The following is a 27,984-nucleotide window of genomic DNA, read 5'->3' as shown; positions in this document are numbered from 1 at the left end:
CGAATAGACTTCGCCCTGCAGTATGAACTGGTCATACAATATCCACAACGACCACTGGGCCATGGCACTTAAAGCCACCCGTGGGTCAATCAAGGTCCTCCTCAACTCGCTTTAGAAACTAAAGGTTTGAAAACATGATTCTTCCTTCCGTTTTTCTCTCTCAAATCATTTCTTTTGGACATATTTCTCATTTGAGTCCAATAGTTGAAATCGGCTATCTCATCAGCCCAAGAAGGATTTTCAAAATACTCTCAATGCCCGCAGGCTTTTCAATCATCATTTTCTTGTTTTTCTCACGTAATGTACTCACTCCTTAAAAGTAGTATTTTCCTCAAAAATAAGGTTTTGACAACCTGTTTACCAAAATAGCATACGTTCTTTCGACGTAAGTTTTATAAACATTTTTATTTACTCATAGGCTTTCCAACACAATTCCTCAAGTTACAAGAGTTGTACTTATTTCTCAACAACAATATTTTCTTCTAAAGCGATGTACATAATTTTTCCAAAACAGACATTTCTTTAAAAAATAGATCTCTTTTGCCCGTAGGCCTTTCAAACATCATAACACTCGGGATTAAAAACATCGGGGAAACGTTTGGTCAAAAACAAGTCGAAAACGAGTCCGCGTCGCGCGGACTCGCGGTTGGCCGCAGCTGCGGACGTGTGCGTCCGAGCCGCGTCCGCACGTTCGATAAATGGCGCCGAAACTGGGCGCCCACGGACGCGCAGCGGACGCGCGTCTGTGTCCGCGACCGGCCTTTCGGCCGTGACGCCGTAACTCTGGGCGTCGATGGACGCGCGTCCAAGGCCGCGTCCACCCAAATCTGCCAGAAATTTCAGCTTGGCGCAGTCCGAAAGATAGTTCCCGAACTCTTTTTCACTTGAAATTTTTATGGTAGAACCCCAACTTATAGTACTTGATGTCCATAAAAAGTTTTGGTCATTTTGATCCGCGAATAAACACAGAAAATTCCATTTTTGCCCTCGGCAGTGTGCTGTCCAGAATTATTTTCTCTCTGGACCAGTTTTGGAGAAAAATTCGAAAACCATACTTATACTACTCCGATCATTATGAAATTTTATATGCAGGTTCTACACTTATAGAACTACATGTCTAAAAAAAATAGGATCAAAATACCTTACCAATTTTTCCCAATAAATCTCGGAAGTTACTTCCAGAATCTATCCTGATTTCTTTTCACTATTTTCACAAGTATAAGCCTATATGGGCATAAATTCAACATATANCTGCAGTATGAACTGGTCATACAATATCCACAACGACCACTGGGCCATGGCACTTAAAGCCACCCGTGGGTCAATCAAGGTCCTCCTCAACTCGCTTTAGAAACTAAAGGTTTGAAAACATGATTCTTCCTTCCGTTTTTCTCTCTCAAATCATTTCTTTTGGACATATTTCTCATTTGAGTCCAATAGTTGAAATCGGCTATCTCATCAGCCCAAGAAGGATTTTCAAAATACTCTCAATGCCCGCAGGCTTTTCAATCATCATTTTCTTGTTTTTCTCACGTAATGTACTCACTCCTTAAAAGTAGTATTTTCCTCAAAAATAAGGTTTTGACAACCTGTTTACCAAAATAGCATACGTTCTTTCGACGTAAGTTTTATAAACATTTTTATTTACTCATAGGCTTTCCAACACAATTCCTCAAGTTACAAGAGTTGTACTTATTTCTCAACAACAATATTTTCTTCTAAAGCGATGTACATAATTTTTCCAAAACAGACATTTCTTTAAAAAATAGATCTCTTTTGCCCGTAGGCCTTTCAAACATCATAACACTCGGGATTAAAAACATCGGGGAAACGTTTGGTCAAAAACAAGTCGAAAACGAGTCCGCGTCGCGCGGACTCGCGGTTGGCCGCAGCTGCGGACGTGTGCGTCCGAGCCGCGTCCGCACGTTCGATAAATGGCGCCGAAACTGGGCGCCCACGGACGCGCAGCGGACGCGCGTCTGTGTCCGCGACCGGCCTTTCGGCCGTGACGCCGTAACTCTGGGCGTCGATGGACGCGCGTCCAAGGCCGCGTCCACCCAAATCTGCCAGAAATTTCAGCTTGGCGCAGTCCGAAAGATAGTTCCCGAACTCTTTTTCACTTGAAATTTTTATGGTAGAACCCCAACTTATAGTACTTGATGTCCATAAAAAGTTTTGGTCATTTTGATCCGCGAATAAACACAGAAAATTCCATTTTTGCCCTCGGCAGTGTGCTGTCCAGAATTATTTTCTCTCTGGACCAGTTTTGGAGAAAAATTCGAAAACCATACTTATACTACTCCGATCATTATGAAATTTTATATGCAGGTTCTACACTTATAGAACTACATGTCTAAAAAAAATAGGATCAAAATACCTTACCAATTTTTCCCAATAAATCTCGGAAGTTACTTCCAGAATCTATCCTGATTTCTTTTCACTATTTTCACAAGTATAAGCCTATATGGGCATAAATTCAACATATACATGCATAAATTAGCTATGAACATGTATACAAAAATTACCAAAAATCCAAAGTGTAGTTTCTTAGGCTAACTTGTAGATCCACGAACTTAACACATAATTTCCACGTAAAAATTCCTAGTCATATAATTTACTAGCATTTGTTCACCTCCAAGTGATTGAACCGACTTAAGGGATTCCTTACCTTTGTAGAAACCTTAAAAAAACCGTAAGAGTTGATGATGCCTTCCTTGGAGTCCTTCACCAAAGATCCTAAAAATATCACCATAATAACAACATTTTCATGCACCTTTAATTTACACTTAAGTTCTAGGGAGGATTTAACCAAAGAAAGTCCAAAGTCTTACCTACACTTAGACACTTGAGTTGAAGAAAGGCTTAGGAGTTTTTGATCACAATGGAAGACTAAACAAATTTCTTCTTCCTCTTCCTTAGTGATTTTCGAAAATGGGATGGAGTAGGAGAGAGATGAGTGATGTTTAGTTTAGCTTGGGAATTAAGAAATCAAGTGCAATCCTCCCATACTTCCTATGACATGCCATAAATGATCCAATCCAAGTGGGGATTGTGTTGCCACATGTCATCTCCCTATGGAGTCTCTAGGAAGATCTTAATTTATTTTGCCAGTTTAGGGTTAAATCAGATGAAAGTTCGGAGGATTATAGCTTAATTCGGGAAAATTCTAACGCCAAAATTATCCTAAAAATAATCCCGTCGCTAATCACTAAAATTGGGAATTTTTCGGTATCTCGCGAAATATAGGTACAAGGTTCGTAACAATTTTACTTCTTACAGTCCGTTTAAAATTTTACTTGAACTAACTAGAAGTTCAGGCTTAATCGTATGATACTTAATAATCCAATTTCTAGGAAAATTCGAACTGTATATACGTCCTTAAAATTTTACGGTTCGTGACCGGTACGTAAATCGTAACTTATTAATAACTTTCCTTACTAAAAAAAAAAATCCTCTTGAAGTAACGAGAGACCATTTCGTAAATATCGTAGCTTAAAAATATTTTTCGAACTCTAAACTTATCGGAATAGGCGAGGGGTTACAAAATATCACTCAATATAATATTTGTTCTCTTGTAATATTGAATTGCTTGTATATATTGATCGTCACAATATTTTACCAAAAAACCATATTATAAAACATTATGTTATTAGATACAACACGTGATTTTAAAACATTTGAATTTAAATAAATCAAATGTGCCTAGAAGATAAACATAATTATGCAAATTAATTACACATACATAAAATATGTCAGTAATATGCATAGTCCACATATATTCTATACATATCATTTAATAATATAGATACATGTAAAAGATAATCATTGCTATTATTTTAGTCATCTAAGTAAATAAATAAATAAATAAATACAATAAATAAATGAATAAATAGAAATTAAAATACAATAAATTTGTATTTTATTATAGATGAATACATATATGTGCATTATACTTAATGTAATTAATGTAATTAATAGATATTGTTCTATAATTTTCAATTCCAATGATATCTTATTCTTGATTTAATTTTCATCTCAAATAATATCGCATATTAATAATATCGCATATGAATAAAATGGAATAAGTTTGACCACGTTAGTATGATATTATCATTTGAATTTTGGTTATAAATGATCAGAAATTAAAATACAAAAAATTTATATTTTATATTTTATTATAGATTACTACGTGCATTATACTTAATGTAATTAATAGATATTATTATTATTATTCGGTTTTTTATAATAAATTTGTATTTTATTACAGATATAGATTAATAATTAATAATTAATTAATTAATTAATTACTTTTAATTTTAATTAATACATAAAATAAAATTACTCCGTAAGGACTGTAACATAATTTCAATCCCTTCACCCTAATTAAGTTGACGTGATATCAGCATTAAAATTATATTTATAAACAAATGGCAAGAGGTTTGAATTTTTTTTATTTTTCTTTTATTACCATTTGAATTTTGGTTATAAATGGTTAGAAATTAAAATACAATAAATTTGTATTTTATTAGGCATCCTTATCCGGAATTCTTTTTTATTTTTCTTTTATTACCATTTGAATTTTGGTTATAAATGGTTAGAAATTAAAATACAATAAATTTGTACTTTATTATAGATGGATACATATATGTGCATTATACTTAATGTAATTAATAGATATTGTTCTATAATTTTCAATTTCAATGATATTTCATTCTTGATTTAATTTTCAATTCCAATAATATCGTATATGAATAAAATAGAATAAGTTTGATCACGTTAGTAGGATATTATCATTTGAATTTTGGTTATAAATGTTCAGAAATTAAAATACAAAAGATTTGTATTTTATTATAGACAAATACATATATGTGCATTATACTTAATGTAATTAATAGATATTATTATTATTATTATTATTATTAGGTTGTTTATAATAAATTTTGTATTTTATTATTGATATAGATTAATAATTAATAATTAATTAATTAATTAATTTTAATTTTAATTATAGATTAATACATATATGTGCATTATACTTAATGTAATTAATAGATATTATTATTATTATTAGGTTGTTTATAATAAATTTTTTATTTTATTATAGATATAGATTAATAATTAATAATTAATTAATTAATTATTTTAATTTTAATTAATATTTTAATTAATACATATAATAAAATTATTCTGTAAGGACCGTAACATAATTTCAATCCCATCACCATAATTAAGTTAACGTGATATCAGCATTAACATTATATTTACAAACAAATGGCAAGAGATTTGAATTTTATTTGTTTTTGTTTTATTACCATTTGAATTTTGGTTATAAATGGTTAATAATTAAAATACAAAAAATTTGTATTTTATTAGGCTTCCTTATCAGGATTTTTTTTAATTTTTCTATTATTACCATTTGAATTTTGGTTATAAATGGTTAGAAATTAAAATACAATAAATTTGTATTTTATTATAGATGAATACATATATGTGCATTATACTTAATGTAATTGATATATAGATATTGTTCTATAACTTTCAATTTCAATGATATCTCATTCTTGATTTAATTTTCAATTCCAATAATATCGTATATGAATAAAATGGAATAAGTTTGACCACGTTAGTAGGATATTATCATTTGAATTTTGGTTATAAATGTTCAGAAATTAAAATACAAAAAAAATTGTATTTTATTATAGATTAATACATATATGTGCATTATACTTAATGTAATTAATAGATATTATTATTATTATTAGGTTGTTTATAATAAATTTTGTATTTTATTATTGATATAGATTAATAATTAATAATTAATTAATATTAATTTTAATTAATATTTTAATTAATTAATACATGTAAAATTACTCCGTAAGGACCGTAACATAATTTCAATCCCATCCCCCTAATTAAGTTACCGTGATATCAGCATTAACATTATATTTACAAACAAATGGCAAGAGATTTGAATTTTATTTATTTTTGTTTTATTACCATTTGAATTTTGGTTATAAATGGTTAATAATTAAAATACAAAAAAATTGTATTTTATTAGGCTTCCTTATCAGGAATTCTTTTTTATTTTTCTATTATTACCATTTAAATTTTGGTTATAAATGGTTAGAAATTAAAATACAATAAATTTGTATTTAATCTGTATATGGTTAAACAAATACGAAGTAGTTAATTGCTCATAATTGAATTCATGGTCTGATCTGTATGTTGTTTTATTGAAAAGGTTGCAGATGTGATGCTGGTTGGTGCTTATCTGTTTGAAGACCCTGACGATCCAAGAAATTTCAAGAAAACAATTACTGTTAAATTGTAATGAACTCGACCATTGAATGTGTCATTGTAAGTGTCAAATGCGTATTACATAGGAACAATGACTAATATAAGAAATAACTAATTGTAATAGCATTTTATTTTATAGAATAAATTAACTATTTCAATTTTAGGATAACTATTTCAAACTTGAGAGGTGTTAACAGATTCCTCATTTTTTGAATCCTATTCCTCTTCAAAAAAATTGTAATCTTCCCTGTCATAAATATATCTAGGTAAATCTACATCCTTCAATACTCCGACAGTGGTTTTTTCAGAAAAATTGAGCATATACCTGTGTGTTGTAGTTTTGTTTCTATATGTATTATAAACCACTTGAAATCTACAATTCGATATACTCCACCTTCTTTAAATTTCTTGAATCACCTTTGAACAAACTTTTCAGGAATATGCATGTGTATAAAGGTTCCCTAAATTTGTAGAGTTAAAATAAAATGTTGTGAAAAAAACTACAAATATGCATAAATATTAATATTATAGTAAAAAAAAATACCTCAAAATCATGGACCACACACTCTATGGAGTTTATTTTTTCAGAATCTCTTGTCTCTGGAAGATGAACGACACGGAGCATATTCCATATGAGGCATATTCCATATGAGCCTAAGCAGGTGAAGTTGACGACTAACAATCTCATAGTGAAGTGAAGCCATTGCTATTCGGTGTAAATAAGATAGTACAGGAATTCGATGGCTATTGACAATGCCAAGCAAAATGGTCTATTTATACTATTACATATATTAAAATATATATCACCAATTTTATCACACCAATTATATCACCAATTATTCAATCACCAATTATATCACACCAATCATATTATATTACCTATTTATCATTTTACCATAATAATATTATAGGTGAATAAATATATATGAATAATTAATAGATTAATAAATTAATAAAATATGAATAATTAATAGATTAATAAACTAATAAATAAATAAAATATGTGATTTTACCAAAATACCACTAACTTTGGGCGGGAAAGTTTGGGAGGAGGATATTGTTTTTTTATATATAGATAGAAGTGTGGATATATATATATATATATATATATATATATATATATATATATACATATCGAAGATGAAGACATTTTGAACCAATAAGACAAACGAAACTTATACAATTTTGAGAAGACGAAGATGAAAAAAGATGCGTTTGAGAAGCGAATATGAAGAAAGAAGTCGAAGAACATCTTGATAGGGTTCGCTTGGTTTTGATATATAGCCTTAATAAATTCCATGTCAACAACTTTCTTTTAAATTAAAGAGCAAATTGCCATTTTAGTCCATTGACTATAGGGGTCCTGTTAATTGCAGTCCACGACTTTCAAAACTGTTAATTTCATACCATAACTATTCAATTTTTATCAATTTCGGTCACTCCGGCCAAATTACCAGCCAAATACGCCGGAAAATCCTAAATCCTAAAATAATGAGGGATATTTTAGTAATTTCACATGCTTGTTCTTCTTCTCCGGCGAATCTCTTCCTCTCCGGCGGATCATCTGCCGCTTCTTGTAAACCAGAGACCTCCTCAGCTGTTCCTCGTACCACACCTTCAACCCAAACCCATGAAACTGTCGATGATTCAAAAGATGAGAGAAACGGAAGGAGAAACGGAACAAAAATAAGAGAAGGAGAGTCCATTAAAGAAAATGGTATGAACAGAGTTGAGGTTGAATTCAATCTTCAACGCAAATTAGAAATTGGCGACGAGTTAGTCGTACGGGGTAGATAGATGAAAAAAACACTTCATTATTATCTTTTTTTAACAGGAAACTATTTTTCTTCAATGAGGGATGTGCAGGTGTTGGGTTTGGGTCGAAGGTGTGGATTATGGATTATGGATTATGGATTACAGAATGGATTATGGATTTGGGTCGAAGGTGTGGATTATGGATTATGGATTAAATAAAAGCCCTGCTGGTAGTTCGCCGGAAAACATGGAACCTCACCGGAAAAAAGTGAAACGTTGCCAAAGAAGAAGAACATACATGTGAAAATACTAAAATACCCCTCATTATTTTAGGGTTTAGGATTTTCCGGCGAATTTGACCGGTAATTTGGCCGGAGTGACTGAAATTGATAGAAATTAAATAGTCATGGTATGAAATTAACAGTTTTGAAAGTCGTGGACTGGAATTAACAGGACCCCTATAGTCAGTGGACTAAAATGGCAATTTGCTTTCCCTGTCAACTTAATATGGGATGACAATCTTATGGAACTTGAAAAAAATGGTAAATGCAAAAATTTTAAGAAGTTGATGTTCTGTAGCTCTTATTTATCATCATCAATATGTAAGCCATGCTGGTAGTCTAGTCTAGAATATTTATTATTCGGCTTTAAATTAGATTGACTGACCTGCTTCTGCTTGTACATCCATTATCACATATTTGCTTTGTTTTTGCTGCTTTCTACTGTGTATATATCACTTAGCCTAGCTTTCAAAAAACATAACCCATCTCATCTCATCTCATCTCATCTATGCAAATCCAATCATTTAGTCGTTTACAATACAATACAAATTATGAAATTAATGAATGCAAGTAGGCAGCAATTAGCATCATTACATCAGGTTGTAGTCACACAAACTCATCAAAATGCAATCAAATCACATCACTCACACACATACTACGTTCCCGTCGCCTTCTTCTTCATCCAACAGCGGAGCGCCATCTTTACTTCATTAATTAGGCTGAAAGACTACATGCTGGAAAACAACACAACACTCATATATACCAAAAATGATAGTGCTAAAGCTAGTAATCTCATCTCATCTCATTCACCGAATTATATATGTTGTTACCTTGATCTGAGTTCTATTGTATGTATAGGTGATATGAACTAATCCATCACTAGCTTGGATCACAGCTGGATAAGAGAACTCCATCCCTGATGTATCCTCTAATGTTGCAACATCATGCCACGAGTCCCCATCATCTTCAGAAACTGCAACTTTCAGAACACCCCTCGAGATTGTGTTGTAAGCTAGCACGACTCGACCATCCTTCAGTTTAACACCATCAATTCCTGATCATTATGACACAAATTAAAGTTCAATGGAATTGTGTTAGAAGAAGAAGCAGCAACTGAGTCTCTCATTTTCCTTTGAAATATCAGACCAAACTTTACGATGACAAATGCACATACTTCCTACTCTAATGATAACAAACTGAACTTTAAAAACCATCTTTCTATCAATCATTTTGAGGCATCAAACATAAACTTTACTGTGCGTATTGCTAACAACCTGAATTAGGGTTTGGCAATTCAGTGGGCTTTGCATAATCCCAGTTATAACCACCATTGCGGGACTCAGACATGCAAATTTTATCAATGCCAGTAAACGATCTCAGTAAAATCCGCAAAGTCCCTCTGGCAGTCTGGTAAGGAACAGGTTGGATCACACTTAGACTGTTATTCTTAATGTATATTGGTCCATACTTTCTCCATGTTCTGCCAGAATCAGCCGTCATCTGTAGTTTACAGAAATTGAGTGAACTGTCCAAATCTTGGGTCTCATTTGTAACATGTTAAAAAGTATGTTGTTTACAGGTAATCAATCGCTGCAGTATACCTCCATCCATGCTCCCCATGAATTCCAACTCTCAACAGAAGATCCACAAAGCAAGGTTCCACTTTCCAGTAACAGAGGTTGGAATAAGAAGATATTGCAACTTATTGTAACCATAAAACATTAAACACAGGAATAAAATGTTTGAACCGCTCATACCTTGTTCTTTATTGGTCCTAGTATACCAGGGGGAAGCTGTTCTCTCTCTTTCCATGTCATACCGCCATCATAAGATCGCTTCATGCATCTGCTCCAACTGTGTTCATCAAACATATCTAACTCTAGCTCATACATTTGCAATCAGACACTTGAATATTGGATGGATACTGTTTCGATTTAAAATCTTGATTCTTGAACACGTGATACCATACCCAACTGTTTAAGCCACAATTTGCTGAAGCATTCATCTAAAATATTACATTTACCTTTGAACATTTGTCCCAATCTTATAGAACATAAGCAATTCGCTGGAAGGAAGCTTGAATAGTACAGGATTCCACATTGATACATTCAGTTCATCATCAGCTACAATAGGGGGATGCCAATTCCCATCCTGCTCAAGTCATATCCATAAACTAACTTGCGAAGTGAAAACTTGATTATATGATCTAAATTGGGTACACTGCTGTGAAGTTATGATGAGAGAGTAGGAAATGAAGCACATATATAAAACCAAGGATAACACCTAGACAACCTAGTGCAATATTCATATTGTTACAAGGTCAACGAGTTGGGAAACATATATTGAGCAGCAGTGCAGAGGTGAGAAATGAAGTGGTTAATGGTTATCCATAGTAGTAAAAAGGATGACCTTGTAAGTTTGATCCCAGATTTTGACATCAAGAGCCCCCTCAACTGTACCACCAAAATAAGCCACCAAGAAATGATCTTTATTGACCTAAAAGCACAACAAAATATGAGTGGCAATCTGATTCAGTTGTTTACGAATTGGTATAGAATGCAGGTAGAGCTTTGAGCAACCTCGACAATAGTGGAAGTATGACAATTATTGAAGGGAGCTGAATTGGCCGCAAAAGTGAACTCCTCAACTACTGGCACCCAAGTGCTACTATCCCCATTCGTCATTTTTGATATTCTTCTTCCTATTTCCCTGTATCATATATATATTAAAAAAAAATATGAGAACATTGTTCCCAAAACTAAAGATACCATGATTTTGCTCATTACGAAATGGGATTCAAAGGGTTTATGGAAATCATATTATAGAGTCTCAATAACTAGAGATATCAAAACATTCTTCTCCAGTTCTGGTCAAAGCACCAAACACCGCCACCCCCCCGTTGACACGCCAAGAAAAGTAGTGCGTGGGTCTTACGAGCCCAGATGCAATTTCAAGCTACAATTGAGACCCGAAGTGCTTCTAAACCCAGAAAAAGATTGCGTCAAATAAGCGAAAATGAAGAATGACAGCAGAAAAGGCCACAGAAAGCCAGAAACTTTTTTCAACTCAGCCATGAAACACTAGAAAGTAATTTCCACAAATAAAATCACATCACAGTGAAAAGCTAAACAAAATATTTCTGCATCCTTGCTTTACTCATCTAGAGAGAATATTAAAAATAAAAATGAAATGAAATGTACCCAATTATCAAGATTCAATACTCAAGACGACTTGTGAAAACAAACAGCGGGAATTCTTGCTCTCTCTCTCTCTCTCAGAAATATAGTTTAATATAATCTTAATGCGGTGTTTACCAAACTCTATGGAGTTGCTCCAACCAAACTCCAGGTGGGATAGTTAACCTGAAGAATTATTATTGTACTAGTTTTATACGCGCATTGCGCGAATGGATTAATGCCCAATGTTTATATTTAAATAAATATTTGAAAGCATATCAATGCAATATTATATAGGAGAAGTTTATACCTGGGTAATTGAATATAATGTCGAATTTTTTCTTGTCACATAAGAAGGATGCTGATGAGCACATTAAGCTGTATAACAAGTTCTTTATGGTGCTTGCCCTGGCTGGCCTTCGTCCTGACCTTACACATGTTCGCGATCATATTTTGGCTAGTCCTACTGTACCCACTTTTGATGAGACCACTGCTAGACTGCTCAGAGTTGCATCTGCTCCTCCTGTTGAGCCCATTGGAGATTATTCTGTTTTAGTCTCTCGAACAGCAGAGAAAGAGTTATCTGGACATACTAGTAACAATGGTGGTCGTCGTGGTGTCCGTAGATGCGAGTACTGTAACAAGGTGGGGCACACCAAGGATCGCTCTGGAAGCTGCATGGCAAGCCCTCACGTTCTGTTAATATGGTGCAGACCACTGGTTCAGAGACTCAGGCTCACAATAGTTTCGCCCCAAATAACTATGAAGAGTACCTCCGGTTCAAAGCCTCCCAAGAAGCCACTACCACATCTTCCTCCAACCCCGGTACCTCCTCCCTTGTTTGTCTCTCTCATTCCAGTACTCCTAATACTTGGATACTGGATTCAGGTGCCTCAGATCATATTTCTGGTAATGTCTCACTTATGTCTAATGTTTCTCAGTCTAAAGCTTTACCCATGATTACTTTAGCAAATGGTCATCAAACTCCAGCTGTTGGTGTTGGCCAGGCTTCACCTATTCCCTCTTTCCCTTTAGAGTCTGTGTTATATGTGCCCAATAGTCCTTTCAACCTTATTTTTGTGAGTAAAATCACCCGTACCCTTAACTGCTCTATAACTTTTTGTGCTGATTCAGTTGTTGTGCAGGATCGCAGTACGGGGAAGGTGATTGGCACAGGGCTTGAGTCACAGGGTCTTTATTACATGCGAGCGGGTGTTGCTGCCAGTGCATCCACAGATTCACCTTTGCTTATCCATAGTCGTCTTGGTCATCCGAGTCCATCCAAACTTCAATGGATGGTTCCGGGTATCTCTGTTGAGTCATTAGATTGCGAGTCGTGTCATCTTGGAAAACAATCCCGTAAGTCTTTTCCGAGAAGAGTCAATAATCGGGCTGTGTCCCTCTTTGATTTAGTGCATACCCATATTTGGGGTCCTTATCGAGTCAATTCTACCTTAGGTTTCCATTATTTTGTAACTTTTATTGATGATTATTCACGATGTACTTGGGTTTTTCTAATGAGAAATCGTTCTGAGTTGTTTAATATCTTTCAGAATTTCTACAATGAAATACAAACCCAATTTGGTACTCCCATCCGTGTTTTACGTAGTGACAATGCCAAAGAGTATCTCTCTGCTCTTTTCCAAACCTTTATGCAATCTCGGGGTATGTTACACCAAAAGTCTTGTGTTTACACACCTCAGTAGAACGGGGTTGCTGAGAAGAAAAATAGGCATCTGGTAGAAATTGCTCGTACTATGATCTTGCATTATCATGTTCCCTCTCATTTTTGGGCTGATGCTATCCTTACTGCATGTTATTTGATCAATCGCATGCCATCCTTTGTTTTAAACAACCTTACCCCATATTCCATTGTATATCCTTCTGTTGATCTTTTTCCTCTTCCTCCTCGGGTTTTTGGGTGTGTTTGTTTTGTCCATGACATGACACCAGGGAGGTCAAAGATGGATCCTAAAGCTGTTAAGTGTGTGTTTTTGGGGTATTCCAGGCTACAAAAGGGTTATAGATGTTATTCTCCGTCACTCAAACGGCACTTTGTGTCTGCCGATGTCACCTTTATTGAGTCATCCCCTTTCTTCCAACCTTCTCCAAAAGACACTGGTCGAGAAGTCCTTCATATTCCTTACCTTGGTCCTCCAGCTGATCCTCCAGCTGCCCAAAGTACTGATCCTCCACCTGATCCTCCAGCTGCTCCTAACCCCCCTCTTCAGGTTTATCATCGCCGTCCTCGCACTACACCTACTGAGACTCCTGTTGACTCACCCTGGCCATCTAATCCTCCTGCTGCGGTTCTACCACTTCCACTGGAGTCTGTCACTGATCCCACTGAGGCATCCACTGATCTTCGTAGAGGTACACGTTCTACTCGTAATCCTCATCCCATATATACTTTCTTAAGTTATCATCGTGTGTCTTCCCCATACTATGCCTTCCTTTCTCATCTGTCTTCTGTGCCTATACCCAAGACTACTAGTGAGGCTCTCTCGGATCCGGGTTGGTGCCAAGCCATGTTGACAGAAATGGAGGCTCTTCAATCCAGTGGCATATGGGAGTTGGTCCCTCTCCCTGTGGGTAAGACTGTTGTTGGGTGTAGATGGATTTATACTGTGAAGGTGGGTCTTGATGGTAAGATTGATCGCCTTAAAGCAAGGCTGGTGGCTAAAGGCTACACCCAGATTTTTGGTTTGGATTATACTGATACTTTTTCTCCTGAAGCTAAAATTGCATCAGTCCGCTTGTTGTTGTCTCTGGCTGCCATTAATCATTGGGACCTACACCAGTTGGATATCAAGAATGCTTTCCTCCATGGCGACCTTAAAGAGGAAGTTTATATGGAGCAACCACCTGGGTTTGTTGCTCAGGGGGAGTCTTCTAGCTTGGTTTGTAAGCTTCGCCGCTCTTTGTATGGTTTAAAGCAGTCTCCACGAGCTTGGTTTGGGAGATTTAGCTCAGTGGTGTGTGAGTTTGGTATGGTTCGGAGTGAAGTTGATCATTCTGTGTTCTATCGCCATTCTAGTGGGAAATGCATATATCTTGTTGTGTATGTAGATGACATTGTTATTACAGGAAGTGATCAAGAAGGCATATCCAAGCTGAAAGAATATCTCTTCAGTCGATTCCAGACTAAAGACTTGGGCAAGCTGAAATATTTCCTTGGTATTGAAGTAGCTCAGTCTCACAGTGGTATAGTTATCTCTCAAAGGAAGTATGCCTTGGATATTCTAGAAGAAACTAGTTTGTTGGATTGTAGACCTGTGGATAATCCAATGGATCCAAATGTTAAACTTCTACCAGGACAGGGGGAGCCATTGCCTGACCGAGAGAGATACAGGAGACTAATTGGGAAATTGAATTATCTCACAATCACTCGACCAGATATTTCCTTTGCAGTCAGTGTATTAAGCCAGTTCCTTGAAAGTCCTTGTGATACTCATTGGGATGCTGCTGTTCGGGTTCTGAGGTACATCAAAAGAGCCCCAGGGCAAGGTTTACTGTATGAAGATAGAGGACATGCTCAAGTTGTGGGATATTAAGATGCAGATTGGGCTGGTTGTCCTTTCGACAGACGATCTACCTCAGGTTACTGTGTACTCATTGGTGGTAATCTTATATCTTGGAAGAGTAAGAAACAAGATGTTGTTGCTAGATCCAATGCTGAAGCTGAATACCGTGCTATGGCTCTTGTCACGTGTGAGTTGATATGGCTGAAGCATTTACTTCAAGAGTTACAGTGTGGCCAAGTAGCTCAAATGACATTAATATGTGACAACCAAGCAGCTCTTCATATTGCCTCAAATCCAGTCTTTCATGAGAGGACCAAACATATTGAAGTTGACTGCCACTTTATCAGGGAGAAAATTGTGTCTGGGAGTATCAAGACTAGCTTTGTCAACTCTGCAGATCAGTTGGCTAATATCCTAACAAAGTCTCTTAGAGCTCCTAGAGTTGGGCATATTTGTAACAAGCTTGGAGCATATGATCTGTACTCTCCAGCTTGAGGGAGAGTGTTAAACCCTAAGCCCGTTTATAGATAAGCCCATTAGGGTTTCCTCTATTTTGCATAAGTAGTGGTAGTCTGTACAGTTCTATACACAGAGAAATATAAGAATATACCTTTTTCTCTCCTATCTTTACACATACCATCGGCGGTACAGTCCTCGTGGTCATCATCGGCGTGTGCCTCCAGTCATTTGAGTTACTGGCGTTGAACAACGACAATGTTTTTTTTTTAAAAAAAACAAAAGGCAACAACAAGTTGAAATCAAATATCATCAAATTGTTTTTTGGCCGATCTATTTTTGCTTGTTGCAGTTTTTTTTTTCTCCGATCCACCCTGATTTTTTTCCGATTTGCTCCGGCGGTTGTGCGATTGCGCCGTGTGTGACGAATCGTCGTCTCCTCGACGGTGAAGGTGGTATGACCGACATTTTTTTTGTTCCTTTCTGGTGATGGAACTTGGAGACAACGCTCCGACGAAGGGAGGCGGTAGCCATCGTTGTCACGGCTCGCTTCCCGGAGCTTCACCGCGTCGTGGTCTTGGTCTGTAGAAGTCGCGCCGCAGACATTTTTTTCGCCTTGAGTTTTTATTTTTTATTTTTTGACGTTTCCTCCATTGTTCTATACCATATCAAGTCCCTAAAAATTAGGGTCAAAGGAATAAAGTTCCTCTTTTGCCATTTATTAATTATTACTAGTTTTTCTTATGCGCGATGGGCAAAAAAATATGTGCCCAATATTAATATTTTATGTTAAAATTTTAAATTTTAAATTATTGTAAATAATAATAATAATAATGTAAAATATTTTTATAAATTTTATATTTATATTTTAGAAAATAACTAACATATAAGTCCAATATATAATGTGTGTATATATTATTATTATTATTGAAAAAAATAAGAAAATAAGAAAATATATAGTGGATGCATGTGCATGGTAACAATAGTGGAAAAGATAACGGAAGTTATAACGGTAGGGGTATGTTTGTCTAATATATTATATTGTAAAGTACAACTTTTATAGCATAATGTACAAAAAAACTTAACGGAAAAAACGGACATAAATGAAGGGTATAACCTTCCTTCACACTTATTATGTTTTTAGATATTATATTTTATGGCATTTTATTTTTTTTAAAGGAAAATGTTTGGTTACCCTTATTATCATTTTTCTGGCAATTCTTTATAATTGATCTCTTGGACATATTGTTATAAACAAATCATATAAATATTGACATTATGAATGACATTATAAATGTGGTTTGGGCATTTATTTGTTTTTTGGGTCTATCTAATTGATTTTGGATCCAGTTTCAAGTTATTATTATTTTGGTCATACAATTTGACCTTTTCCAGAATTGAAAAGTGTTACTTTAAAATTGTTATTCAAATTATTATTTGAATTCTATTATTGAATATGCCCATATATATTAAATTGTTATTATTATGCATATTATTTGGATAGTATGATTTTATAAAGTTCCTATGCATATTCTTGTCTCAAATATTGCCCCGCAGAGAGACACAATGGATACGCTGACTGCATGAAGATCGGTTCATGGCATTAGGGGAAGATATGATCAAATTTAAATGGAATGCCGAGAAATTTCATGGAATGAAATTATTTTCAAACATTAAATCCAAATACCAATTAGGTTGAACTAGAAGTTCAGAAAGAAATCTGTCAAATCTGTCAAATAAATTTATTTCATAAAGAGTGACTAGACCCATACACATTCCCCAAATTGTACCATATATATATATCGATACTCCTTGACACTAGAAGTGTGGGAGATTCATTGGTATAGAAAAATAAAAATCCATAATAACTAGATCTATTAAAGACTTTTTGTCACTCTTGAAAAATCTGAGAGCTCTTGAAAATCTTTTTAAGAAAAATTAAATCTTGAAGACGATCATCTAGACGACGAGAAAAGCCCAATAAAATTATAGGTGCACCAAATAATCATAATACTGGGTTGCGAAACAATTAGATATAAATATCATTGGGAAATGGCTATAATCTAGTTAACTTCGAATATAAAGCGAGTTTGTAGCATAAGGTTTCACACAGAGACCTTAACAAATTGATATACTCTCCCATAATGACTATTATTAAAAGTTCCGCTACATAATTAGCAGAATAATAAATTTTGATATGCAACTTTTTAAAGTCATGACATAGAAATTATATATGAGTCATTAGACACTAATGTTTATTTCAAATATCTTTAATGGATTTATAATTCTCAAAATAAAAGAAAGTAAATATCACATGTTTTGTTGTTGAAAAACAAGAGTTTTACTTAACTTGAAATAGTAAAGCAATCGATAGAGTAATTTCCTCCTAAAATAGGAAAGAATATGTACCATTATGTACTTATTAAGGCGCTTTTTGTAAAATAAAAAAATATGGAAAATCAAGTATTATCTCGACCTGTAGATCGAGTATTTCCTTAAAAGGAATTTCACACACTAATTAGTCTATTTTTAAAAAATGTTCAAATAATCTCTCGAAGTAGATAAAGGATCCATTTTAAATTCAGGACTAGAAGTCCGTTGCTTCAAAACGTAATTTTGAATACCATTTTGGGATTAATTTGTAAAGAGTGATTTGGTCATTATCCTAAAAAGAAAAGGGAATGATGTTAAATATAATATATCTATTAATATCCTTAGGGTATAAAATAAGTCTTTTGAAAATTTATTTGGTATTGGCATAGCAACTGTTAAGTTATAGATATTTGTTATAGATAATACTTGTTCTTATAGATATTTTGGCTTCATTAATTAAATGTACTTTGTATATTACTATGCTCTCGCTTTGTCATAGCAACTGTTAAGTTATGAGATGAGAAAAAGAAACAGTAGCAAATCAAGGTAAAAATATTTATATTGTGATTGATGTCTTTTGTACCAAATCAATAGATATGAAGTCATCATACTTGGGACAAATAAAAAACATATATAATTTTCATGATATAAAATACCTTTATCTACATGAACTCCAGAAGAGTGATAAAATAATATTTGTCTAGAAGATTTGCTCTAGTAACAATTTAGTAAATGTATTCACTAAATCCCTACCTACAAAATATCCATAAGATTGATATGCGTAGGTTAAGAAAATTATTGTTTTCAGGGGGAGCAACTAGGCGTGGGCATTTTGGGCTTCGGGTTAGTTTTTTTTTTTTTTTTTTTAGTTTCACTTTTTCGGTTTTTAAAAAAATTAAACCATTCGGTTTAATATTAGAGTTCGGTTCAGTTTGAAATTGTTCGATTTTGATTCGGTATTCAGTTCGGTTTAAGATCCCCAAATTTCAACATTTTCTAATTTTTTGAACATACGATCACATAATCCATATAACAAAATAGCAATTCAAAGTTCAAACATACTACTAAGTACTAATTGTGAGGTAAAGAACAATTGCGGCAACAACAAAAGTGCAGAGTAAAAAACAAGCTGTAAAGGAATCAAACAAAAAATTTATGCGAGATACCAGTGAGAATAGGAATTAAACGACGGAGCAAACATCAAGTGACTTAGCGTATATTTATTTCTTTATTATTATTGTGTTGTTGTTGTTGTTGTTGTTATTATTATTATTATTATTATTATTATTATTAAAATTTAATAGTATTTGGTTCGGTTTGGTTTGGTTTTTACTAAAACGTTCAGTTCGGTTTTTCGGTATATTACTAGTTTGGTTCGATTCGGTTCGGTTCGGATAAATCGAACCGAATTTCCCACCCCTAGGAGCAACAAATATAAGTAATTTTATTGGTCCAGATGATCATGAGAAATATGATAAATTATAATGAAATCCTGAAGATTGTACCATATCCCTTCTCTACATCTTTTGAAACAATGTCTTTACTTTAAGCTATGTAAAACTTGAAGATTGTTATCTTCAGGGGGAGATGGAAAGCACATTCACTCGAATCAATCTTGTAGATTGGGTCCTAAAAGGACTAACAATTGTACTTTTGCAACATATACATATCAGTACTCTTTACCTCACCAAATATTTGCAACATATGCATTTTTGTTTTTTGGAGAAAAAAAAAGATTGCATTTTAAACATTCTAATCTTCTTCGTTCTGTCTTCTCTCCATAAAGCCCAACCCTAAGTCCCTAAGCCTTCCTCCAGTCGTCGCCTACCATCGCTTCGACCGCCGTTGCTGCGCCGACCGCCATTGCCTGCTCCGCTAACGCAGCTGCCTACTCCGCCGACACCGTCCCCTGCTCCGCGTATGCTCCTCCCATCGCCTGCTCCGCCTACAGTCGTTGCTTGCTCTGCCTACGGCCGTTAATTGCTCTCCCTTTTCTCCTTAAATACTCCGTATCAAAGTTATAATACAAAATAATGTTATATATTTATTTACCAAGTACTCTATTAATAACATACAAAAAAAATTTTAAAAATAATTTGAAGCCAATCATATTGACTACTTGGGGAGGATTTGTTGACAAACAAACATTCAAATAACTCAATAAATTGAAGCGGAAACTACCCCATAATATTTTTTGGACTACATCACATTGTTCACTTTAAAGATAAATCGTATTTCTTTATTAATATGTATAAATTTTTATTACCAAAAGTAGTATTTGTTTATACTATCATTTTTAGACTAAGTATTTAGATTAATGTTTTTACAAAATTGCAAACATTTATTTTAGTGACAATTATAATCAAAATCTCATATTGCATTTATATACTTTGAATTACTGATTTAAATAAACAAATTTAACATTTAATTATATATGCATAAACATCTTTTATATAATTTTTGTATTGATATAATTTGAAGTACTTATCTACTATATACTATACTAATAAGAGCCAAAGAGAGTTAGGCCTAAAATTGGTAGAAAAAATGGCGGTCAAATTATTTAATCAAATGGATGGTCCAAGTGAATTATTCAATCAAATAGATGGTTAAGATAATTCAGATTAATATTATTAATAGAGATTACCTAATTTAACCTTACTTTTATGATTATCCGTTAAGTTTTCCGTTAAATATTCCCTTCTCCGTTAATATTCCGTTAACTTTTAACTTATCCATTAATTTCTATAAGAAAGGTCTTAGGTTCGAACCTCATCTCAATCAAATTTGACATAATTAAGTTTCTCACTCTATTTACTCTTATTAAATTAAATAAATTAGTAGCTACAACAAAAAATGATACATATGTATTTCTTTAATTTAGAATTATGTGTCTACAATACCTTTATTTGAAAAAATTATTCATTATCAAAAAATATTAAATAAGAGAAATAATTTCATTAGTTATATTGTCTTTATTTTCTCTCATGCAAAGATTCTTTACATTCAAATTTATCAATTGATATTCATTACATTGTCAATTATCTTATTTTTACAATATCTTGTAATTAAATATCGAAGTTATAGTACAAAATAATGTTATATATTTATTTACCAAGTATTTTATTAATACTATGAAAAAAAATTTTAAAAAATTTGAAGCTAATTATATTAACTACTTGAGGATTGATTGACAAAGAGAGTACTCAAATAACCCAACAAATTAAAGCGGAATCGCTCTATTTTACTCTTATTGAATTAAATAAATTAATAGTTACACCAAAAAATGATACATATGTATTTCTTTAATACCATGAAAAAAATAAAAAAGAATAGTTTGAAACCAATCATATTAACTACTTGGAGGATTTGTTGACAACGAAAGTACTCAAACAACTCATTACCCAGCAAATTGAAGCGAGAAACTACCTTTTAATATCTTTGGAATATATAATATTTAAAATTTTCAATTTTTTATTAATTTATTTAATAATTTTTTCTTAAACTAGGGATTTCTTTATCCACAATAACTCATTCAACAATAATGGTTGAACGAAATGAACCCAAGCAGAACACCTAAAGGAAAGTCCATAGCTTCTATATCATAATCTCATTGCATGACGTTGTCATCTATGCTATCAACAATAACCGAATTGCAAATAACACACTACCAACAAAAAGGAAGAGAACAAATAATAAAGATGAAGACAATGTTACTCATAAGAGAATTAAGAACACTTAGAAAAATTCAAATAAAAAGTAGTATTTATTTAGACTATCATTTTTAGACCAAATATTTAAACTATCGATTTTACAAGGTTGCAAACATTTATTTTTGTAATAATTATAATGAATTTTCTATATTATCTTGGATTCATATACTTTGAGTTAGATATTTAAATAAAAAAATTCGACATTCAATTACTCATGTATAAACTTCTCCTATATAATCTTGCATTAATATACTTTCAAATATTTATTTAAATATAAACATTGGGCATTAACTCATTCGCGCAATGCGCGTATAAAACTAGTTTATAAAATAAAGGGAAAATGACATCTTTAGTCCCTAAGTTATAGGGGTAGTGCCGACTCAGTCCTTGAGTTATGGTCGTATCCGAGTTTAGTCCCTCAGCTATTCGCGAAGTGGCAAGTTTAGTCCCTGTCCGTTAAATTTGACGAAAAAATTAAAAAATATTTAAAATTTGAGGGGTGAAATAGGAAATTCACATTTTATTCTTCTTCTTATATCAAAACCACTTTTACAACATTATTTTTCACTTCTTAGCATAATTATTTTCAAGATTCTTCAATTTTAAAAGCATTTTAATAACCTTCAAATGACTTGTTAGGAACCTGGCTCTCGTATAACAAACTTAAGACTTAGCACAAACAAAGAAACACTTGATCATTGTCTTCACGCGTGTGAAACACACTATCCTAACAATTTTTGATTTTTTTTACTAAGTAACAAATGTAATTAAACTAGAACTTTTGAGACACAAAATGATGTCAAATTTCTCAGCTTATTAAAAAAATAAAAAATTGTTAGGATAGTGTGTTTCACACGCCTAAATACAATGATCATGTGTTTCTTTGTTTGTGCTAAGTCTTAAATCTGTTATACGAGAGTCATGTTCTTAACCAGTCATACGAAAGTTATTAAATTGCTTTTAAAATTGAAGAATCTTGAAAATATGATGCTAAGAAGTGAAAAATAATGTTGTAAAAGTAGTTTTGATATAAGAAAAAGAATAAAATGTAAATTTCCTACTTTACCCCCCAAATTTTATTTTCTTTTTTAATTTTTCCGTCAAGTTTAACGACCAGTGACTAAACTCGCCACTTCGCGAATAACTGAGGGATTAAACTCGAATGCGACGATAACTCAGGGACTGAGTCGGCACTACCCCATAACTCAGGGACTAAAGATACCATTTCCCCTAAAATAAACATTGAATTTGCGCGTGAAAATCTAGTTAAAAAGGAATTAAAATTTGTAGTAAATATTTTTTCAAGTTTTGGTTTTAGCCTTGGTGCTTTACCGTGTTGCTTCTGCGTACGGCGGCCTAATCAAACAAAAATTTCTTTCCCAAATTTCCACTAATCGAACCCCCTTTATCTTTTCATGTCTTTATATACGGGCTCGATGTGCAAAGATCATACTCTTACTTTGCTAGATTTCCAGATTCGTCGCCTGAATTTTCCATTTCTTCCTTCTTTGCTTTCTCCTCCGATCATCTATCGCTGTATCCGACCTGTCTTCACCATCCTAATTCCGATTTTTCTAAACCCTAATTCCATCTCAAAACCCTAGGTTTTGAATCCGATTCAAACTCTCTCGTCTTTCCAATCCATTAAATCCTACCCCCCACCCCCAATTGGACCGAAGCCCATCACCTCCAAACCCCCATTCATGGGCACTCTTCGGGTTCGTTTGGATCCTCAACAACCGGAAGCGTCTTCGTCTGCTCAATCCACCACCACCACATCCACCTGCAGGACGGAGACAATAAATGGGTCGCACGATTTCAAGATCAAAGGCTATTCGCTGTCGAAAGGCATGGGAATTGGGAAATACGTGGCCTCAGAGACGTTCACCGTCGGCGGGTATGATTGGGCGATTTACTTTTACCCCGATGGTAAGAGTGCAGAGGATAATGCTACTTATGTGTCGCTTTTCATTGCTTTGGCAAGTGATGCCACTGATGTCCGGGCGCTGTTTGAGTTGACTCTGTTGGATCAGAGTGGCAACGGGAGGCATAAGGTTCATTCTCATTTCGGGAGGGTCCTGGAGACTGGGCCATATACCCTCAAGTATCGTGGTAGCATGTGGTAAGTTATCACATACTCTTCATTTTTATTTATTTAGTTTTTTAATTTTTTTGCATCTTCTAACTTCAGGTTTGTGCCTTGCGTAATTGTATAGAATTGAACGTACACCATAGAACTCACATACAGCTTGGTACATCCTCATCCTAGCTTGAGTTCCTCATGTTGTTTGACCTTCTCTTGTTATTATGTTTAGCTAGCTTGAGTTCAGCTGTTATACACCTAAGAAAGTTCTTGCTAGATTTTTTTTTTCTGTCTTTTTGTTTATGCTTTTGTAAAAGAAAATTCTTTTCAGAATGCATTTCTAAGGGTTTAGGACTAATTTAAAATTCTTGTAACCACTTGAAACAAGCATATGGTATATATTTGAGATATGGTGTTTACATAATAGTATAATTTTACATGGAGAAATCAACAATGTATTTATTGTCCAATTTATGAGATTGTGTGATTATGCTCTTTCCTATGTCAATCTATGACCACCATCAATGATTTGTAAGCATTGTGCAGTTTGTCATAGAAGAAGGGGATGAATGAATAGGTTGGATATCTGATGCAGAACAAGGAGACAATAAAGATAAAAACAGGAGTGAAAAATGATTTTGGTCCCCCAATTACACGCCATTAGTCATTTTTTCCCCTCGGCACATGTGTGCAAATGTCAGCCCTAACTTTGTAAAATTGTTGCAAATTCGGTCCTAGGTGAATGGAACCCTCAAATGGCATTAGGCTTCTGTCATTTAAGCAATTTCATTTCTTTCTTCCTATTTTTTCCTCCCACTTTATTTACCTATATCTTGTTTATGCCATTATTAGAGAACAGATTGCTGCAGCTCTCATTCCCAAATTGAACAACCTAATCATAATAAAACGTCCTCATAGCCGTTGCAACACGTTTCCATCCTTTGTTTCAAGACGTACATTCTCATCGCGAGAGATAGCAAATGATTGACATTGAATTTTGCAAGGGAAAACAAGAAGACCTGTTTAATGATCTTTTGTTTAACTTCATTTCATAGGGAGGGAATTCTTTTGACTTTGAGGTGCCACCAGATTCTAATTTCTGTAAAATAGCGTTGAATCTTGATCACTGACATAAATCTAATCTTGATACTGAAATGGGGGTAAAAATAGCCAGAAACTGGCATTTGAGCAAGAGATCTGTACACAAATTCAAGGCCCTAGAATTTGAAATTGGCAGCACCACTGCTTTCACTACTACTAGTACCCAACTTATTCTTTGTTTAGTAGCAGCTGAAACATCTTTCTCAGGGTGCAACTGTGCCATGAAATTTGTTTGTTTTTCAGATAAAATCTGATTGGAGTTTTTTTTTTATTGTTTTCTTAGAGGATATGTTTCCAAGATTTGTTTTCAGTGATTTCTTGATTCTTGATTGTACAGCAAGATTTTATCTTTCTTGGTTTGCCCATGAATTCCTTCTATATTAGGTTTCAATTTTGGAATGAGGTCTGTGGCAATGTGTTCTCCAATAATAGCAGATGTAAAAGAGGGAAGTAAGGAAGTTGAGATGAGAAAATAGGAAGAATGAAATGAAGTTGCTTAAATGCATATGTACTATGCAAAACTCTTGGCACTGTTTGAGGGTCCATCCACCGGGGGACTGAATTTGCAACAATTTTATAATTTAGGGGTGTGATATTTGTGCGCATTTAACAGTGAGGGACCAAAACTAGTGACATAATTTCCAAAATGTCTTTTTCCTTAACAGGAGGATGAAGAAGGGAAGAGAGGTAGAATGCTAGGATGTGGAGAAAGAGTTACAATATCTTTAATATTTATAAATTGCCCCATTGCTGGAGAATATCCTGCCACAAAACCTTAACATAAATCAGATAATATGACGTTGCAAAAACAAAACAATGCAATTAATAGCAAATTACTGAAAAAAAGATGCTCCACTGCTTATACATGAACAATCTCGAATGAACATTAATGCACTATATTTTCTATGAGCGCTGTCAAAGTAGTTTATTTCTGCTTCTACACAATAAATAACATTTTTGTTTGAAATGATATTTCCCTTGCAGGGGTTATAAGCGCTTTTACAGAAGAACAGCGTTAGAAACATCAGACTTCCTCAAAGATGACTGTCTCTTGATCCAATGTACTGTTGGTGTTGTCAGAACATATATAGAAGCACCAAAGATTTACTCCATACCAGTGCCGGCATCTAACATTGGTTTGCAGTTTGGGAAGCTCTTAGAAAGTGGAGAGGGAAGTGATATAAATTTTGAAGTAGAGGGTGAAGTATTCCCTGCTCACAAGTTGGTGCTTGCTGCACGTTCCCCTGTTTTTAGGGCACAGCTTTTTGGTCCATTGAAGGAACAGGACACACAGTATATTAAAATTGAAGAAATGCAGGCTCCTGTTTTCAAGGTTCGAAATTCCTCTTTGCCTATATGCCCTTTTGTCTCAAGTAAGGATTTAGGATGACAGAGAAACTTCTGTTTTTGCATGGCACCTTTTCCCCTCATTTTCTCATGCGTGTATATGTACATTAGTATGTGTTAGTGTAGTTCCAATTAGTTGCATGCTTTGTTACTTGTTGAGGTTTCATTGATAAGATCTTGATGATCCATTATTTTTAAGGAGATATTTGACTCTGTTTTTGCAGTGCTCCCATGCATTGTTTACTATGTTCATGTATTATTATGCATATACCCTTTAATAATTCTTTATTTTCAAATGGATTGAGCTTTGGAATTTAATTCGTTTACTGGGTCTTTTGCAGGCATTGCTTCACTTCATATATTGGGATATGCTACCTGATTTACAAGATCTTGTGGGTCTTGATACAACATGGGCAGTCACACTGATGGCTCAACATTTGCTTGCTGCGGCAGACAGATATGGACTTGAGAGGTTGAGAGTGCTGTGTGAATCTAAACTTATTGCGGATGTTGCCATCAATACAGTAGCTACAACACTGGCTTTGGCTGATCAACATCAATGTGTCCAACTGAAATCTGTTTGCCTGAAATTCATTGCCTCACCTGAAAATTTGAAAGGTAGAACTGTTATATTCCTTGCCTTCTTCATGAAAAGCCTTGGCGTGTTTCAGGATAATAATAAAAATAAATAAAATTAATGACTTCTCTTAGTTATCAATTGGTATAATTTGAAGCCCACACACCAAACCTGGCTTGCATTCCTTCATTTCATTGCTGACATTTACTTCAAATGCAATAAACATAACTTACAACTGTGATGAACAGTTCCTCAGGGGCTAACAATATGATTTGCTGTTTTTATGGAATTCTTGTATTCATATTTGTGCACAAATATATTTGCTTATGACTGAGAATATTGGGTTTTTCTCAGCTGTGATGGAAACAGATGGATTTGATCACCTAAAGGAAAGCTGTCCTTCTGTTTTAACTGAACTGCTTGATTATGTGGCTAAGATGGGTTTGCACCCAGCAACTTGCTATGATCATGGTGGAATTGCACTTGATGGGAGTGATGCAAATGGAAGAAGAGTGAAGCAGAGGTTATACTGATGGGTGAATTCATAACTCCTGACCTGATTGGACGGAGATAGTGTTTACTATTCTTGTATGCTAGTATTTTTTGACAGTTACCAATTGGTATAGAAATACATTGTAATAGCTCATTGATTTCTGAGCAGGTATATATCCTGAATGAACACTTTTTTCCATTCAGTCTTTCTTCTTTTCCGATGAGATTTCAATTTGTGTGCCGTGTATTTTATGAACTGATGAGAAGCTTCATGGCTGCTCTTGCAGGCTGATAAAGGATGTGCTTTATGTAAATCTTATTTTTCATGTATGATATGATGTTAAACACTACTCCCTTGTTTCATTTTATCTGTCTTATTTACTATTCATTGGTCAAACCAATTCTTTCTTCATTGCTTATTTTTTTAGTAATTTTTTATTATTTTTAAATTTTTTTTTTTTTTGTGTTTAATACTAATTTTAATGTAGTTTCTAAACATGTAAATTTTATATATTAATGTTAAACTTAATATTATGAAAAATTAGGTTAAAAATAATTTCAGTCAAGTCTTGTTAAACGAATTAAACAATTAAAATGGGACGAGACGGAGATAATACGATACATCAAGACTACACTCTTCAATTCAATTGGATTTTGGGCAGCTTTTGTTTGTCAAGCTAAACTTCTTCTCAACGCCACTTTTTGAAGAACAATGGTTTTTTGATGGTTTTTCTCCGATAAAAAAATGTAAAGATGTTTTTTTTTTGGCAATGATTTTTGAGATGTTTTTTTTTTTTTTTTTTTTTTTT

At 33.9% G+C, this 27,984-nt stretch overlaps 2 protein-coding genes across 3 annotated transcripts in view; one reads left to right on the top strand and one right to left on the bottom strand.

Moving 5' to 3' along the window:
- The window catches only part of LOC116015036, a 16,317-nt gene extending 5,268 nt beyond the window's left edge, over positions 1 to 11,049 (bottom strand). The window contains exons 1-8 of one of the 2 annotated variants that reach the window (XM_031255019.1): positions 10,913 to 11,049; positions 10,743 to 10,829; positions 10,357 to 10,484; positions 10,091 to 10,187; positions 9,935 to 10,012; positions 9,608 to 9,833; positions 9,164 to 9,387; positions 8,800 to 9,067 (exon numbers count right to left, since the gene is read on the bottom strand). In XM_031255019.1, the coding sequence (XP_031110879.1) occupies positions 9,044 to 9,067; positions 9,164 to 9,387; positions 9,608 to 9,833; positions 9,935 to 10,012; positions 10,091 to 10,187; positions 10,357 to 10,484; positions 10,743 to 10,829; positions 10,913 to 11,017 (969 nt within the window). In that variant the 5' untranslated portion in view covers positions 11,018 to 11,049 and the 3' untranslated portion in view covers positions 8,800 to 9,043. Of the gene's footprint in view, positions 1 to 8,799; positions 9,068 to 9,163; positions 9,388 to 9,607; positions 9,834 to 9,934; positions 10,013 to 10,090; positions 10,188 to 10,356; positions 10,485 to 10,742; positions 10,830 to 10,912 lie in introns of those variants that run through there. The other variant, XM_031255020.1, reaches the window with a different exon arrangement.
- An 11,937-nt stretch (positions 11,050 to 22,986) lies between these two features.
- Positions 22,987 to 27,525, top strand: LOC116016549 (BTB/POZ and MATH domain-containing protein 2-like). The gene is made up of 4 exons (XM_031256870.1): positions 22,987 to 23,697; positions 25,744 to 26,092; positions 26,448 to 26,724; positions 27,038 to 27,525. Exons 1-4 carry the CDS (start codon positions 23,279 to 23,281, stop codon positions 27,214 to 27,216), a joined length of 1,224 nt encoding a protein of 407 aa, XP_031112730.1. The 5' UTR covers positions 22,987 to 23,278; the 3' UTR covers positions 27,217 to 27,525.
- Positions 27,526 to 27,984: the final 459 nt, after the last annotated feature.

Source organism: Ipomoea triloba, chromosome 4 (genome assembly GCF_003576645.1).
Source record: "Ipomoea triloba cultivar NCNSP0323 chromosome 4, ASM357664v1".
Taxonomy (NCBI): domain Eukaryota; kingdom Viridiplantae; phylum Streptophyta; class Magnoliopsida; order Solanales; family Convolvulaceae; genus Ipomoea; species Ipomoea triloba.
Note: the sequence above shows the minus strand (reverse complement) of the source record. Positions and strands in the feature narration are given on the sequence as shown.